Source organism: Mus musculus, chromosome 4 (genome assembly GCF_000001635.26).
Source record: "Mus musculus strain C57BL/6J chromosome 4, GRCm38.p6 C57BL/6J".
Classification (NCBI taxonomy): domain Eukaryota; kingdom Metazoa; phylum Chordata; class Mammalia; order Rodentia; family Muridae; genus Mus; species Mus musculus.
In genome coordinates, this window is record NC_000070.6 from 40837486 (window position 1) to 40855978 (window position 18493).

At 47.3% G+C, this 18493-nt stretch overlaps 1 protein-coding gene and 1 non-coding gene across 4 annotated transcripts in view; both read right to left on the reverse strand.

Annotated features, from left to right (window-relative positions):
• The window catches only part of B4galt1 (UDP-Gal:betaGlcNAc beta 1,4- galactosyltransferase, polypeptide 1), a 49383-nt gene extending 32884 nt beyond the window's left edge, over positions 1-16499 (reverse strand). For 2 of the 3 annotated variants that reach the window (NR_165793.1, NM_022305.5), the window contains exon 1: positions 15906-16499. Coding sequence is in view for 2 of the 3 variants with exons in the window: in NM_022305.5 (NP_071641.1) it covers positions 15906-16320 (415 nt within the window). In the remaining variant the exon portion in view is untranslated. The remainder of the gene's footprint in view (positions 1-15905) is intronic. The other variant, NM_001378519.1, reaches the window with a different exon arrangement.
• Mir5123 (microRNA 5123) lies at positions 12571-12653 on the reverse strand. Its single transcript, NR_039584.1, has one exon. It is a non-coding gene; the product is annotated as a microRNA 5123 (primary transcript).
• Positions 16500-18493: the final 1994 nt, after the last annotated feature.

The following is an 18493-nucleotide window of genomic DNA, read 5'->3' on the forward strand; positions in this document are numbered from 1 at the left end:
ACCTACAATGCTACTTACGTGTACTCTCACCCTCCTCCTAGGACCAAACATTAGACTGTAGAAAGTCTAATAGGCCATCTGGGCAATCAGCCAACTGTGCATTCCAAGCAATACTAAGCTATCAGAACCATTATAAATGCAGCTATCTCTAATTTCCCCCAAAGGGTGGGGATAATTATAAACACACAGACTTTCACCACAGTGCCTGGCACTTAGAGATATTCAGTGCTAATTTTCCTTTCTTCCCAGACTCCCTAGAACGACAGAACTTATAGGGGAAGGCAGTTCTGTTGACGTAAATATAAAACCTCACAGCTGAACTTTGATCCACTGGCTAACGGGGTGGATTGGCAGAGTCTGGTACTTCCGAGGGCCCAATGGATATGACAGAAGGAAACCGCAGCACATTGGCAGCCATTCTGCCCTCCATCCAACACCAGTAACAAGCACTAAAATGTTGGGGAGCCAATTCAGGAGTGATGGAGCCCTTCCCGATTCTGAAAATAACCTAAAGTCACAGTTGAAAGATGACAAACCAGAATGCCTGTGTAGCTAAAGATGGCAGAGATAAAATTAAAAGATGAGTGAGTCTTTCTATATAAACAGAAAGTCAGGTCCAGGTGGCTTCCCCAGAGAAGTCTACCAGATGCTAAAAGGGTTGGACGAACTGACACCAAGTCTTTCAAAACCACAAGAGGTGGGGATATTCTCCGCCTCGTCCTCTGAGGCATTATTATCCTCATACAAAACCAGACAAAGGTGTCACAAGGAAAGAAAACTACAGACAAATCTCTCATAATTAAAAAAGCTAAGACAACATACTATCAAACTCAAGCAAGCAAAAAATAAGCACACTAAATACAATAACCAAGTAATATTTATCCTGGGCATACAAGGTTGCCTTAATGGCCAAAAGTCATTCGACATGAAAAGTGCACTACATCAATAGAATGGACCAAAAAGGAAAAACAAAAAAGTAAAAACAGAAACAAAACGAATAAAGCCACATGATTAACAAGCACTGTCAAAACCCTCAGCCTTTCAATGACAAAAGCACCAGACTGGGAATGGAGGGGGATTCACCACTCTTTTTTGACCTTTTTTTTTTTTTTTTTTTTTGGTGTTTTTGAGACAGGGTTTCTCTGTGTAGTCCTGGCTGTCCTGGAACTCACTTTGTAGACCAGGCTGGCCTCGAACTCAGAAATCCGCCTGCCTCTGCCTCCCAAGTGCTGGGATTAAAGGCGTGCGCCACCACGCCCGGCTCTTTTTTGACCTTTTAACATTTGTTTTAGGGTGTGTGTGGGGAGGTGGGTGTGTGTATGTGGTGTGTGTGTGTGTGTGTGTGTGTGTGTGCGCGCGCGCGCGCGCGAGAGAGAGAGAGAGAGAGAGAGAGAGAGAGAGAGAGAGAGAGAGAGACGTGCCACAGTACACACGTAGAGGTCAGAGGACAACTTGAGAAGGTCAGTTCTCTCCTTCCATACTCAGGTCATCAGGTTGTCAGACTTGTGGCAAACACCTTTACCTGCTAAGCCATCTTGCCAGCCCCCTAGCGCAATTCTTTGTTTTTGTTTGTTGCTTGTTTGTTTGAGCCGGGGTCTCACTATGAAGACTCCCAGCTATCTGTCTGTCTCTGCCTCTTCTGCGCTGGGATTAAAGGTATGAGCCACGGAAACCTGGCCTCCCAGCACAGTTTTTAACTGTGGAGACCTGAGTCTTTCCCCGCTCGGCAAGAACAAAGGGATATCCTCTTCCACCATACCTACTCAGGATTATAACAGAGGCTCTAGTCAGGACACTTAAGCAAGAAAATGAGCCTCTGTGGGAGTTAATGAACTTTCCCCACGCCTGGCATGTAGGGAATGGTCGGCATATATGACGTCATGCATGCTTGACGCAGGTGTGGTCGAAGTCCAGGGCTCTCTATTCAGAATGGCTCCTACCGAGTAGGTTTTCACACCGACCCACTTATCAACTGATCTGTAGCTTCTGCCTTCCTGTTTAGGCAGCGGGTTTGCCACATGAGTCTAAGCAGATGTGTCTGCCCAAAGCAACCATGGGTAGCTATGATCGCAGCCCGGCGCCGTCAGACATTTACATGGAGTGGAGTGTGTGTGTGTGTGTGTAAGAGAGAGGGAGGGAGAGAGGAAAAGAATCTTTCTCCCAGGTGAGAGTCTGTAAATGGCAGCACTGTGTGAGGGCAGGGCAGCTGTGAGTTTCTTCAGCTAAGACTCAATCTGGTTCTCAGGGCCCACTGACAACTCTGCCCGCTTTACAAGGTGACATTAGTAAGCACTCCAGAATCTTACAGTGAAGCCTCTTAGCTAACCATGGCTACACTGGCAACGTCAGGCAGGAAGATAGTCCAATGAGCATTCAAGCAAACCCTTCATTTTATCTCACGATAAACGAAGACTTAGAGATTACAGTACATTGGCAAGAGAGCGGACTTCTGAACTGGGCATTCTGGATTTCAACTCCAGCCCCCACGTACAACATTCCAGATGTACAGCCTAACTGATGGGACTTATATTTATCCTCCTTTTTTGTTTGTTTGTTTGTTTCAAGATAGGGTTTCTCTGTAGAATTCTCCATTTTAATTTTTTTCTTATTTTCTAAGATTTATTTGATGTGTATGAATGTTTTACCTGTAAGTACGCATGTGCACTATGTGTGTGTACCTGGTGCCCCAAGAAGTTAGAAGAGGGCATCGGATCTCCTGCATCTGTAGTTTCCAGATGGTTCTGAACCACCATGTGGGGGCTGGGAATCAAACCATGGTCCTCTGCAAGAGGAGCAAGTGCTTTTACTGCTGAGCCATCTCTCCAACCCAATTTTAAATTATAACAACACACCTTCTCACCGCTCCACAAGACATCCCACACTCCCTTCTGGCTTATTCCCAAAACATTCAACTGGTGTGCTCTGAATACTGACAAACTGGGTCCACCTAGAGATGACTGCATTGACAGCTACAAATACCTGGCACACCTAACACATGGGGGAAGCACACATTCCAGGGATGTCTCCAGTGTGGATTCCACAAAGTGAAGCCCTTCTTCTCATGGCCTGGAGTAGGTCTGTACACTGGCCAGGAGATGACAACTCTGCGATTTCCACTTCCCTAAGCTTTGGTCACAGTTTCACATCTCTCTATTTAGAAGTGACTTTACTGTGCCAGCCTAAGGAACTCAGTGCACACTTCCTGTGCCCAAGGAACAGTTTTGATTATATGCCTCGTGCCACTGAGTCCTCTTGTCAACACTCTAAGATGTGATCCCATTTCACATAGGTAAAATCAACTCTGTCCTGATTCAATGAACCCAGAGTGCCCTATTAAGTCAGAAGGGAACTGCAAATTTAGTAGAAGATACAGGGAGAGGCTAGAAGAGAAAAACAGCGTCCCTTTTGAGAGTGGCCTCATCTCCTGGATCTATAAACTTGGGGTCATTAGAAATCACTTTACCATTTATGCAATTAGGCATGTTTTATTAGTTTCCCCAAAAGATCTCTCCTGACACGCATCAGCTACTGAATTCATATTCTCATATGATATACTCTGATGGTAGTAAGCCAAGTAAAAGGCAGGTGCAAGGAAAATACTAGCCCTTTATATCTGCGGACTTTAGGCAACTGCATCAACTTATTTTTAATCCAATATAATTTCAGTGTTCTTTGACTTGGGCACTGTTATTAGGTTCTGTACACCTGAGCTGTCATATGGGAATTGTCCATTTAGGTTAAATGACTAGGAATTCAGACTAATCTATCGGAAGCTATTAACAACAGTATCTATGGGTGGCTGCATGCAGGTGTGTTACCAGCAGCCAACTCACAAAGGCTTAATCAATATTATTTTAAAGTCGGGCTTGGATAGCCAACATGTGATCCTCTTCTGTAGAGTTGGCTTTACATATAGGAAGGAGGAAAGGTCATTCTTAATTTATATAAACCATTTCTACTTATGGAGTATAAAGAATCAACAGACTCCTTTTCAGAATACCTGGGCAGGAACAGCCTAGAGGGAATTACTGTGAGGAACAACATGTCTCACTCACTTGGGAAATCACACACACAAAGAGGGGAGGGAAGGAGAGAGAAGAAAAGAGGATGGGAGGGAGGGAGGGAGGAAAAAAAGAGAAGGAGGGAGGGAGGAAGGGAAGAACGGAGGGAGGGAAAGAGAGAGAGGGAGGGAGGGAGGGAGGGAGGGAGAGACTGGAGATGTTCACATGAGGCTCAAGATAGGTTCAACATTCTCTTTAGCTCCACATTCTTCAGAAGCCAGGGATTTCAAATTTAGAGACTCTGAATGACACCAATCATCTCAGAAAGCAATGTGGCAGTTTGAACCCATGTCATCAAGATGACCATATCTGGCCTACAGATTCCTTCCAAGAAGTTATCCCAAGAAAGTAATTCAAAATGTGTTCAAGATTATGACAGTGAAACCTGGAATGAAGAACACTAAGGGGTCAGCAGTAAGGTTAGTAAACAGGCATGAGGCTGAGGCAGGAGGATTACGAATTTCTAGGTCAGCCTAAGCTACATAATGAAAACCAGAGTATATCATATGAGAAAATTCTTAAATTGTAAAATTTTGTAATTAAAAAAAACTTAAGCCTGATGGTAGTGGCATTCAAGGTGGGTGGATCTGAGTTCAAGGCCAGCCTGGTCTACAGAGCAAGTAAGTTCCAGGACGGCCAGGAGTACAGAGAAACCTGCCTCAAAAAATAAATAAATAAATAAATGACATTTAATTAAAAAATAATCTTAAAAAGCTAAAAAGATACTAGGCAGCCACAATGAAAGAATCAGGTTAATTATAGGCAAAATTACACTTTGGAAGGTAATGGGCTGGGCCAACTCGGTGTGGTAAAGTGCTTGTTCTGCAAGCTTGGAAATCGGAGTTCAGAGCCACAGCAGCGTATAAAAGCCAGGCATGGTGGCACATGTCTAAGCTCAGGGTTGAGAAGAATGAAATCAGTGGATCCCCACAGCTTGCCAGCCTGCCAGCGAGCACTACAGGCACTGAGTGAGCTTCTCCAAAACTAAGGTGGGGACTACTGAGGAAGACAGAGAGAGAACACTGATCGATAGACTCCACACATGGACGCAAGCACACACACTCACAGACACATACAGACACACACTCACAGACACATACAGACACACACACACAATCACACACACATATACAGACACACACACACAATCACACACACACACAGAGGCACACTCACACACACAGACACACACACACTCACAGACACATACAGATACACATAGAGACACACACACACAATCACACACACACACATACAGAGACACAGAGACACACTCACACACACACTCACACACATATACAGACACACACACAATCACACACACAGACACACAGAGACACACACACAGACACACACACTCACAGACACATACAGATACACACACAGACACACACACAATCACACACACACATACAGAGAGACACAGAGACACACACACACTTTCAGACACATACAGACACACACACAGTCACACAAAGACAGACACACACACTCACAGACACATACAGATACACACAAACACACATAAAGACATACAGACACACAAATACACACACACTCACACACACTCACAGACACATAAAGACACACTCAGATACACATACAGACACACACACACAATCACACACATAGACATACACAGACACACAAACACATACAGAGACACACACAGATACACACACAAGAGGCTGGGCTGGGGGTGTGGCTCAGAGGTAGAATGCTTGTCTAGAATATACAAGGCTCCCCAGTTCAATTTCCTGACAAGGGGGCAAATTCATCAGAAGTCAGAGTCAGAGTCATCCCTGCCTTGTTCAGTTACCATCCCATCCCACTCATATCCACTGTCTGAAAATACAGCGTGGAAAATTCCAGAAGCAATTCACTGTTCTTAAATAACTTGCATTATAGCATATTGGTAACAATTATAAAATTGCTCCATTTTTACTGCTATTGTCTTTTACTATGCTTGATTTATAAAATAAAGCTTGTTATGGACAAATGGGTTTCAGTACAATTTTTGTGGCCTCGGGTATTCTCATGGGACTATATAGAACTTCTACTATTGACGATAATATAATCAGAGCTTCACATGTCCTAGGCAGTATTTTAGGCCATTTCATGGCCACTCCCTAAACCTCTCATCTCTTAAGTAGATACTATTATTATCCCCATTTTATATGTAAGAACACTGAGGCCCAGAGACAGTAACAACCTTCTCACATCTCACAGCGGCCCAGTATGACAGGGACATTCCTCACTTGTTTTTTCAGTCTGTGTGTCTGTGTGAGAGTGTACTGTGTCTGCAAGCACCCTTAGCGGTCAGGAGAGCATCAGATCCCAGGAGCTAGAGTTACAGGTGGCTGTGGGCCAAACTCGGGGCTTCTGGAAGAGCAGTGCCTGCCTGCTCCCTGGGTCATCTCTCTGGGCTCCTTGTTCCATTCCGAGCCAGTCATGCACCTCTTCAGTCATCATACCTACCGTGACAGGGTCGACAAACTCCTAGGGAGCTGCCGCCTCACCCACCACAAATGCTCTGGAAACAGTGGGTAGTGAACGGCACCAAGAATGTCTGAGGTCTTTCAGACTGCAGCTATAGCTACAGTCTCTACACACAGGCCACGCTAGAATTTAGGAAGGAGAGCAAGACAGTCCCCTTGAACTTTAGAAAGGCCTAAAGGAGTCTAAATTGGTCTAACACACAAGGAGAACTCAGAATCCACTGGTGTTCCAGGCTTGCCTCTGCCCTCTACAGACAATGCACGCATGGGTTCTGCAAACTCCCGGGAACTCCCCCTTCACTGCCTGGGAACTCCCCTTCACTGCCTCGCTGAGGTCCCCTGGCCTCCTGCTGCCTCCAGCGCAGCCTGCAGTGCAGCAGGGCCTCTCTTTCACTGTCTTCCCTCCGCCTGCACTTCCTCTCCTCTCTACCCTATGGCTAACTGGAGGCAACAGCTGGACAGTTGGCTGTATGACAGCAACTAGAAGAAACCATGGGCTATTTCCAGCAATAGACCCCAGCCCACCACAACACCACAGAGTGTTCAGACAGGCTGAGACAGGGTTGCCAGAATCAGTGTGTGTTAGGGGCCCTTGGTTTCTGAGGCTGGCCCTAGTCCAGACCACCCATTTCACTCTGCCCATTAGGCCTCTGAGCATCAAGGCCTCAGGATCTGGCTGGCCAAGATTCACCCATGGTGAAAGGACTCTTCTGTAACAGAGGCCTGGGCCTTGTTTGTGCCTACCTCGTGCACTTCGTATTATAATAGATTCTCATTAAAAATTTGCTGTATAAGCAAGTGAGTCCATGTCTGTCTTCTTCCTTGGGGTCTTTCTAAGTATGCTTGTCAGCAGGGCCTCTCCTCGGGCTTTTTACAGTGTTTACCTGAATGTAAGAGGCTCCAGGCCATGTCGCCATGCTTGTCTAACACAAATGTCAGCTTCTTTGAGTCTCCCTTAGAAGTCTAGTCTTTCTTTTTTTCCACACAAAAAAGTCTGTCTTGCTTGTTCTGTCACACCAACAGCAGCTCTGTGGTTTCAGGATGTCAAAGGCAAGAGGACATTATGCAAAACAGGAAGGAACTTTTAAAGAAAATGTTACAGACGTTTTTTAGAATGAACTCTGTCATTGGGCCAAGCATTCACTGAAGCCCCAGCCAGGCCCCTCCAGGCACATATGGAAAGGCAGGAAGGAGCCTGACCCTGACATTGCATGAGTCAAGCTGGTCCAGCAGAATCCTGTCCCTTCCCTTTAATGCAACCTTGCTCTAACTTCCAAGACTCGGCGCCAAATGACCCCAGCAGATTCTCCACACCCAACATTCCCTCAGACGAGAATCTAGCTCTGCTGATGACATTCAAAATGGAGTAACTTCAAAATACACTCCTTGGGAACAGCCAGGCAACAAGCAGCCAGAGGCCTTATTGACATAATCCCCCAAGTCCGCATAGAAAGCCAGCCTCTGTTGCTCTCCTGGGCTTTTCCCTTAAGAGAATTCCCGGAAACGTAAGATTCTCACTCCAGAGCCCCTCCCTGGAACTCAGGAACTTGTGGTAGTAGAGAAAGAATGTCACGTGTTTCAGAATCTGATTTGCTGGCTCGTTTCCCACAGAGGTCTGTGTCACATCTCGATGATGTCAGTAGCACTGGGTTAGCCCACTGGTGAGTACCCAGCACTCAGCTCTGGAGCCATATTAGGCTATATAAACCTATCCAGCGATTCGACAGCTAAGGAAACAACTAGAGAAAGTTGACTGAGGAAGCACCATCTCCACGGGGTTTTATTTACAGCAGATCCCTCCTCAGACAGATCTAAAGGTCTGCTTGGGGCTGTACTCTGGCCCCACCCAGGCGCTTCTTCAACCTATTCTCCTTTTGATTAGAATTCTAGACGTATCATTCTACATAAGTGATATTCATTTGACAGCACCATGCAAACCTGTAATTTCCCAATGCACTTAACCCTTTGTACGAAGGCTTGACACCTAATGCTTCTCAAAAAGAATTCACTCTTTTCTTTTTCTCTTTTGGAAAATGTTCTACAGATACCACACACACACACACACACACACACACACACACACACGTACAACTCTATGCCCAAGGCTCATTACACCACCAGGAAAACAAAAACCACATCTATGTGTCTAACAGTCGAGTGATAAGAAAGTTATGGCATTTGCTGTTGACCAAGAGGATACCGCTCTTGAGATTTATTGGTTAGTTTTATTTATTAATTTTCTCAAAGTGTTGGGGCCTCACACCTACTAGCAATCACCCTTCCACTGAATGATAGCCCTATCTCACCTCTGTGGTTTTCTTTTTTTAAAGATGCAGGACCCAGATTGTAAGAGAACCTTAAATGAAAAAGGATAATCACCAGGCTACTGCATGAACTCAGATCAGTCCATTCCTCTGGTTAAGACATCAGCCATGCTGGGTGTCTTAGTTAGGATTCCTATAGCTTGATAAAGGCCATGACCAAAAGCAACCTGGGGAAGAAAGGGCTAATTTCATCTTAGAAGTGAAGCAGAAGCCATGGAGAGAGGCTGCCTACTGGCTTGTTCCTCCTTCATGGCTTGCTTGGCAGCTTTCTTATAGCACCCAGGACAACCTGTCCAGGGGGTGGTACCACACACACCCACAATGGACTGGGCCCTCCCACACATATCAATCATCAAGAAAATGCATCGCAAGCTTACTCACCGGCTAATCTAGTGGGAGCATTTTCTTACATGCAGTTTCCTCTTCCCGATGACTCAAGTATGTGTCAAATGACATAAAAACTAGCCAGTACACGGAGTACGGAGAGGCAGGAGCTAAAAGCCTAGGCTACCTTGCAAGACACTGCCAGATAAAATAAAATAAAACAACCCAGGAACAAGTTATCAGCTGTATTCTTTTCTTAAACATACAAGAAGGGAAGACGAGTAGAAAACGGGAGGGCAGGCTTATCTTAGGTGAAAAGAATGTGGCTTTCATTTGCATGTTTTCAGAGTTGAAGATCACCAAACCTAGGACTTACCTACAAGTGTTCTACACTGAGTTATACCCTCCCATTCCATATTACTTTCCACAAAAATTAAGATTACTAACACCCTCACAAAGAAAAAGGCAAATACAAAACCCATAGCCTTTGTCCTAATACCTAAGAGGCAAATCATTACAGTTACGCAATAGACCCAGAACGTACTTAAAATCACTGCCACAGAATTCAACAACACCCAATAAAAGATACAGCCCCTGGCCCTCATTTGTATAAGGAAGCCAAGCTGAAACAGAACCTGAACCTTAGCACGTGACTCACCCCTCTCTGTCTTCTAGTGACCGATCCCTTTAGGTCACATTCACCCAGAACTACCTCAGGCCAAACCACTACAGGCCTCTAACCTAGAGAGCTTTCCAAACAGGCTTTAGAGAGCTCTCTCCTGGGGCAAAGGCTCCCTCACCTCACCCTGCACAGTCCCAGACACACAAGGGGTCACAACCAAGGTCTTTTCAGCCACAGCTACAGTCAGCTTTCAGGAGACTTTGCCCTGTTTAGAAACAGGAAGGCTAGCTCTATGAAGATCATGAAGTTCAAACCGAGCAACGTTGCAGGGACTGGCCACTGGCTCAGGGAACACATCATGTATGGCAGGATCAAATGTAAACTCATCACACTGCCAAAGTCTCAAAGGGTTAGGACCAAAAGGGAAGTCTGTTTGTCTTAAGACCAGTCCAGAGCTGAGGAGATGGTCCAGTGGGTGAAGTTCTTGCTGTGAAATCATGAGACCCTGAATTTGAATCCCCATGTAAAAGCCAGACCATAGTATGTCTATATTCCCAGTGCTCTTAATAGGGAGATAGGGAGGTGAAGACAGGAGAATTCTGAACAGCTCATGGGGCAGGTTCCGCTGGTGTATGCAGCAGCAGACAAGAAATTCTGATTCAAACAAGGTGGAAGGCAAGGACTACTAATGCCTGAAATTGTCCAGTGACCTCCATAAGACGACCATGGCCAACATGCCTACAGACATACACACACACTGATTTTTTTTTCTTATAAAAAACTTACCACGCCACTGCATCATAAACCATGCAAATTTCAAATGGACATTAACTCAAGCAGATTTCCAGTCTCCTTTGGCAGGAACAAACAGGGGACAAAGAACAGAGGCCATAAATAACTGAGACATGAAGGAATCACCAGGTTTGACCAAAAATAATAGCTAGGTTGCTTTCACAGGGACCCTTAGCCCACTGAGCCCAAGGTGATCCAGTGTCTGAACGGTCCCAGGGCAGAATCTATGGGAGGGCTCCGAGCGACTTGGCATCAACTGCCCCATCATCCTCAACCCCTAAATTAGCCTGGAAATCCCTACCCTGCTGCCACTCAAAGACCATAATACCCAGGCAGATGGCGGGCGATATCTCATTATAATCATTATAGCGCAGCAAGTTAAGATTACCCAGCACAGCTAATGTATGGCTTCGGAAAGAAAAGGAAAATTTTCACACAATCAAATAAAACCAGGACGGAAGAACTGTGACATCAAGCCTGAGTTTCTTTCTGAATGAAAGGAAGGTAGGATATAATATTAGAGAAAGGAACATGGGATCTCTTGAGTGTGTGCAGCACACACACACACACACACACACACACACACACACACACGTGGGGTGTTCAGAGACATTAGCACAATAATTAAGTCTCTCTTGCTTAAACTGAAAATTGCTACAAGGAAGACATTTTGTTTTCTTTATAGTTCTAGCTCCACACAGCACACACTGTAAATGAATGATGTTACCGCAGTCGTCCAGACATCCGTATAAGACCTATCAGAGGAAGGGATACGAAAGCATAACTTAGAAGGATCTTCTTTCCAATCTCTAGAATATATCATGACAATTCCTGGTCCTCTGAACTAGTCTCTTTGGACATTAACCTGAGGCAAAAATACCAGACTCCTCTTCAGGGATGCTAAGCCAAGAAACTAGAGTTTAAAGCCAATCCCACATTTGGCTCTTATTTTCCATGTCCCAAGGACTGTCTACCTGTTCTTCTGCCACAGGGGGTTCCCACACTTGTTCAGAACCTGGGATATTTCTCCCTGGTGCTGGATTAAGCCCAAGGCCTTGTATATGCAACCACTTAGTCACACCCCTAAAAAGTGTAGAATAAATAACTGTCAGGGATCACTCTTATCCTGCCATAATGCTATTTGGAAGAAATTAACAGGTTTCACCATGAAAAAGACCCAGACTGTCATGGAGGGTATTTCTCAATGACCTTGGCAAACAGGTTTCCGTATTACGGCCACCTGACTGACTGAGTTGGGAAGAGCTGAGACCTTGTAATGGTTTTACTGGAATGTACATCTCTGCTCCGGGTAGGAAAGGGTATGTCCAATATGACTGTAAGATAAAAGACAGTAGGATCTGTGTGTAATCAATAAATTATTGCCTCCAGAGAAAAGCAGCAAGACAAACTGGCTTGTTACCCAAAGTCAAAGCTGCAAGATCTGCGTCCAAGAGAGGATCTCTGTGCCTCCTCTAAAACCCAGGATGAGATTCCACCCTAAAGCAGAGGGTGCTAGAGTCCCAAGAGCCATCTCAGAATGGGTAGGTCCAGGACAGCCCTCTTCCGAGCCTCACAGTACAGACTGTTCTAATCAGCCTGCCTGTGTCTGCACATGCACAAATGGGTGAAGGTGGCAGCATGATAAAGAGGAATGCCTGAGAGCCAAGAGCCCAGCAGAGACGTAGTAAGTATTTCATCTTCACCATCACATTCCATGGCAGAGGCTCAGCTAAAAGTAGCCCCCAAAAGCCAGGGAGTTGGGCTCATGAACAGGGCTCTACTCTAACTGGGCTGTTTGCTTCTAGATAAGAATCCTGGGCCAGCAAGATGGCTCAGCAGGTAAAAGGTGCTTGCCACCAAGCCTGACAGTGTGAGTCCTGTCCCTGAAACCTCTGAGCTCCACATTCACACCATGGCATATGGGTCTACACACCATGGCATATGGGTCTACACACCATGGCATATGGATCTACACACCATGGCATATGGGTCTACACACCATGGCATATGGATCTACACACCATGGCATATGGGTCTACACACCATGGCATATGAGTCTACACACCATGGCATATGGGTCTACACACCATGGCATATGGGTCTACACACCGTGGCATATGGGTCTACACACCGTGGCATGTGGGTCTACACACCGTGGCATGTGGGTCTACACACCGTGGCATGTGGGTCTACACACCGTGGCATGTGGGTCTACACACCGTGGCATATGGGTCTACACACCATGGCATATGGGTCTACACACCATGGCATGTGGGTCTACACACCATGGCATATGGGTCTACACACACACACACACACACACATCTTCCCTTTGAACAAATGAAGGGTATCTCCTTAAAGCACAGTTGGTCAAAAGGGGCCTCTGAGGTTTAAGTTGTCCAGTGTCCACTGCCCCCTTGAAAGATCTGTACCATCTGTCCCAGACCCCCGGCTGAATCAGCCAGTCCTGCTTCCCCAAATCAATCCAGCCTGACGTGCTGTCCCCCTTTCCACTAACACCACACCCAAAATGCCTGTGCCACAGCCAGTCAAATTTTGTCAAGCTGTGCCAAATATGAGCAGATAAAACCTTCTGGAAAAAGATAAACATTCCGGGAAAGAACCACAAGGCCATGCCTCCTCTCAGCCCGGGCAAACATTCAGAGGGCCAGAAAGGCCGGCTCACTGCTACAGCCAGTAGAGTACACAGTGACAGTTACCTGGAGGCCTGTCACAGGGCTAAAGAAAATGCCTGAAGTAACTAGAGTTCTCTGGGCAAATAGAAGACTTATCAGGCACGGCCAGCTAACCCCTGTAGCCCACAGTGGAGTAAGGAAGGATGGGACAGACAGACAGACAGAGGCTCACACTAGCCCTACAGATGAGAGGAGTGCCCACCATCACTAGGACTGCAAACAATACAGTTTGCCCCGGTTACACATATATTGCCTAAGCACAATTCCAACCTCAGTCTATCTAAAGTCCATTCAAATATTCTGACAAACCCAAAAGCAGATCTAACAGCAACCTATCAGCAGCCGGGTCTGGTCCCTTACCACCTCAAAGTCACCAGCTATCAACTGAAAAAGATCCAAGCATCTGGCTTAGACTGCTGGACACCAGAAAGCAGAGGAAAGTTGGGGAAAGGAACTGTGAGTAGTAAAAAGGCCACCGTGCTAACCCCCTAGGGGTGCTTTCTCCCACCAACCTCAAAACCACGGTCAAGGGCTTTGGCTGACACCTGCCCAGTGGAACAGATGGGCTTGACACTACACACACACACACACACACACACACACACACACACACACACAGAGTCCCAAATACACTTAAAAGTTTTCTTAAGATTCCTTCTGACCAAGAACCGCCCCCCAAAAGCTGCACCTAAGCATTCAAATCTAAGGGCTCAAATTAATAAAAACAAAACAAAACCTAACCTCCTACCCTTGTTTCTGCGATTGTGGTCTCAGCAGAAACCTAGACATCAGTCCCATGCAAGTCACATGAAGGTAGCCAGGCCAGAAGAGGCCTAGGCCTCTGGACTCCACAGTCTAAAGTGATCTCTCTCAGTAAGGTCCTTTTGAGCTGTCTATTTCAGGATGAATTGAGCAACCCACATTACCAAACCAAACTGAACAGAACTATAGTTACCACAGTCCCTCATATTTCAGCAGGAAGAACCTATACTCTGAACAACTATAAACCTGGTTTTCTCTTTGAGATAGGATCTGATGTTTGCTCAGTTTTATAATCAAGGCTTTGGGCAGGCCAGACAAGCCTTCCACCATCTGAGCTATGTCCATGGCTCTGGGGTACTTAACTAATTAATTTGTCTTTTTTCTGCATGATGCTCAGGCAACAACCAAAAATAAAAGCAAAAGGCCCAGACATTCTGTGGTCTGAGGACTCGGTCACTTCCTCCTCTTCTATGTTGTTCAGCGAGCCATCTCCGTGGAAGTCTAAGAAATCGCCACTTCACATCCTCAAACTGTATTGTTGATTACTTGCTGAGTGCCTGCCTACTCTATATACAATCTCAATTAGTCCTAAAAATAGCCCTGTGAGGTAAGCACAGACAAGTCCACTTTATACAACAGGAAGAAACACTATAACATGCTTGAAGTCAGACTAATGTTCTACTTCACTTTCCATAGAACTATTCCTGTTTCCCAAATTAACAACCAAGTCCAAAGTAATTCGATTACTCATGTTTGGCCAATTCCAAGAGGTTCCTCCCAAACTTGATGTGAAAACATTGAAGTAATTATTGGAGACATTGAGCAACAGGCTATAGGAAGGCCTGCTCTGCCAAGGCTTTCCCAGAATGAGACAGAGCTATTAGCACGCTGCCTGCCTGTCTGTCTGTGGGGAGATGGGATTCACTCTGCGAAACATTCTCTAAAACCTGGCACTACCTGTGATCTCCAGTCAAAGTTCTACCCTGGCCAGTCGCCTAGTACTGGGAACACAAACTCATATACTTGCCCCCCTGCCTGGTATCAGCTGGGCAAGTATTTCCAGGAAAGTGCAGCCCCATTGACCGGGTTAATTTTAGCCCTCCAGTCAGTCCCCTGAGTACACAGGCCCTCTGCCCCTGGAGAGGGCCCTGCTCAGTTTGGTTAAGAGGAAGCATCAGGAGGAGGAACTTGGGGTGGGAGACAGAAGGCCCCTTGGTTCAGCACCTACAAACAGGAGGAAATCCCACAATTGTAGCAACTTTCTAAGAGTTCATCCTCATTCTTTAAACTCTTAGTTACAATGTTTCATTTACTTCTTCAAAACAACTCCAAAATACGTGTGGTTTATTATCTCCATTTACCAGAAAGAAACCTTAAAGAGAAAGTTAAGTGGCTTGTTCTAAGGCGGAGTGGAGGGTGGTGGGGAGGGGAGGTGGTTTTCTCACTGTCGGTCTTGTCCTCAGAAGGTTGAAGGTTGCCGGTGTTGCTACTATAGGTAGGGAAGGTTGCAGAGCAGCCTTTTCAGTCTACTCTAAACTGACCCCAACTTCAAACTTCCTGAGTCCTGGGCCAGAACAAGGGTGTCTCCAGGGCCTTGTCTGGTGCTGGGGTAAGAGCCTGGGGGTTTCCCAACAGGGCCCCTGCCTCTTGAGACACCAGCCAACCTCTCTTTGGGTCATCCCAAAGAGGATTAAGCCCTTCTTGGGGATTATGCACTCTGATCAAAACCTGGTGGCTGGCAGTCCTGAAAGAGATCTTAGGATAATATCCCTGGAACCCTACTGAGGAAATCCGAGGAGTCCACGTCCTCAGATCCTGGGTCTTACCGAGCAGCGGGGACTCCTCAGGGCAAGCTGGCAGCGACAACAGTCCAGTGGTGGTGGGCACTGGCAACGAAGACAAGTTGCTCTTCAAGCCGGGGCCAGAAGCTGCACCAGGGCTGGAGTCGAGACCCGGGCGAGGCTTCGGGGAGACGCCTAAAGGAGGCGGCGGCCGCGCACCCCGCGGCCGCTGCTCTCCTGGGGGCTGCTTGCTGGCTGCGGCGCCGTTCGTGCCGCCCTGCAGTGTAGAGGAGACTCCGACCAACTGGGGCAGGCGGCTCAGATCGCGGCCAGAGAGGTAATAGACGAGGGTGACGCCGAGGTGCAGCGCGCAGACGGCCACGAGCAGGCGGCAGGCCCGCTGCAGGGTCGCGCCCGGCATCGCGGCGCTGCCGCCCAGGAACTGCTCACGAAACCTCATCTTCCCGCCGCGGCTTTAAGAGGGGGTGGGCTACGGCTGAGAGGACGGCCCGCCCGCAGGCCGCCCGCCAGGCGCTACCCGACCACAGCGATCGAAGGAGGGGCCGGGGGGAGGGGGCTAGGACCTAGCGCAGCACCGGCCGCCTGCGGCGGAAAGCCGACACCCCTGGCCGCGGGACTTTGGAGAGATCAGCGGGAACCACAAGCGCGGATGAGCAGGGGGCGTGGTCTCGACCTAGGGCGGGGCCTCAACCGGGTTTCGGAAGGCTGTTCGCGGAACCTGGGGGGGCGGAGTCTAAGGGGTGGGGCCGCAAAGCGGGTCTTTTTCGAGAGGGGCGGGGCATGAGGGACAAGGCTCGGAGAGGGGACTGAGGGGCGGAACCTTCAGCCGGGTTTTTCTGGCAGCTAAGGGAGGGCGGAGCTTGGGGGGCAGGCACTAAGGGGCGGGCCCTCGGGAGGTTGGGTTGCAGGGCGTCGCGACACTTGGGGACTAAACGTGGCGCTCCGCCAGCCCCACCGCAGCCTTGGGTTGAGCGGGCATCCCATACCCAGCGGCGCTCAGCTTTTCTTCCTAGCGTTCACCGTGGAGCTTAAGTCTCTCTAAACCAGCTTCTTGTTCAACGAGCTGCTCACCACTTCCTGACGTACCCAGTGACTCGGGTATGGGCCTGGGACAGCAGCTAGTGAGGACAAGAGGACAGGCGGTAGCCTTGGGATAGTGAGAAAATGGAGTGGAGAAAGGTCGTCTAGGAAACCGGCTTCGACGTCCCGCGAGGCCAGCGGACGGATTCTCTGGGGCGTTCCAAAGATCCACTTACCCTAGCTGGGTCCGCCTGCCTGTGAGGGGGCTAAAGTGGAGGAGCTGCTTATTGAGTCCTGCTAGGGAAGTGACCATCTTGCTCTACTCTTACTCCCACATAAGTGTTTGCAGGATTGGGAAACCTCAGGAACCTGCCCAACTTGGTTCTAGGTGCAACATGGCCTCTAGTGCATGCCACATGGAGATGACACATGCTTGTTGGGATGAGACTGGCAGAAAACTGCATTAATTCCTAAGCCTGCGTACAGAACAGCCCGTTGTACACAGCGCTGGAACACAGTCCCCATTTAACAGAATACTGGAATCTAGGCGCGGTCGTGAACACCTGTAATCCCAGACTCTGGTTGCGGAGACAGGAAGAGCCAGAGTTTGGAGCCAGCCCAGACTATGTAGTAAACAAAGATTTCAGTGCCTTGGAGTGAATAAGAATGAATGGCCTGTAAAATCTCACAGCTGATAAGCTGTGGAACTCAGGGCTCCTAAAAACTTTGTCACTGCGCGTTCCTTTACCTAACCTTGTTGATCTGAAAGTGGAAGCTGGAAGATTTAAGCACTTGAAGTCTTGACCCCGAGGCCTCAGACCCATTTATCCTTGAATGTGATGAGAACCTTAAGATGGGGAATGCTAATTCTAGCTACTCCTATGTTTGGAGAGTTTGTTGTTAACCAATATATGCCATGTAATAGGGGTTGTTAACTGTCTCCGATTCATCGATGAGAAAGCAGGCTGAGTGACATTTGGTTGCAATCATAGAAAGTATTTAAAAAAAAAAAAACCACTTGGGAGGCAGGTGCATTTCTGAGTTCGAGGCCAGCCTGTTCTACAGAGTGAGTTCCAGGACAGCCAGGGCTACACAGAAAAAAAACCTGTCTCGAAAAACAAAAGCAAAAACAAACCAAAAAAAAAAAAAAAAAAAGAAAGAAAGAAAAGAAAGTATACTGCTCATCAGGTGACTTCCTGACCGACCCTCTCTGGCCCCTCGCCTCCCTTGGTGAGGTCCTGAGGCTGTGGTCCCTGCGGCTCTTTTATGTCTATGTTCCTTAGGTGTGGTTCTATTATCTATAAGCTGATAACACAAAACTTTGTGGATCCAACCCACATCTCTTCCCTAACCCTCCACCTTCCAGTATCATCTCAGCCAAATGAGTCCCGCACACAGTAATCTAACCCCTCCATCCCACTCCCGTCCTCATCCCCCTCAGAAAGAGGCGTTATTGTTCTTCCAGTTCCCCAACACCAAAACCTGTTCTGGAAAAGACCCATTTGGACTACCCCATAACTCCTGAAAAATCTGCACAACCTACTTGTGGTTTGGTTTGGTTTGGTTTGGTTTGGTTTGGTTTGGTCTGAGAT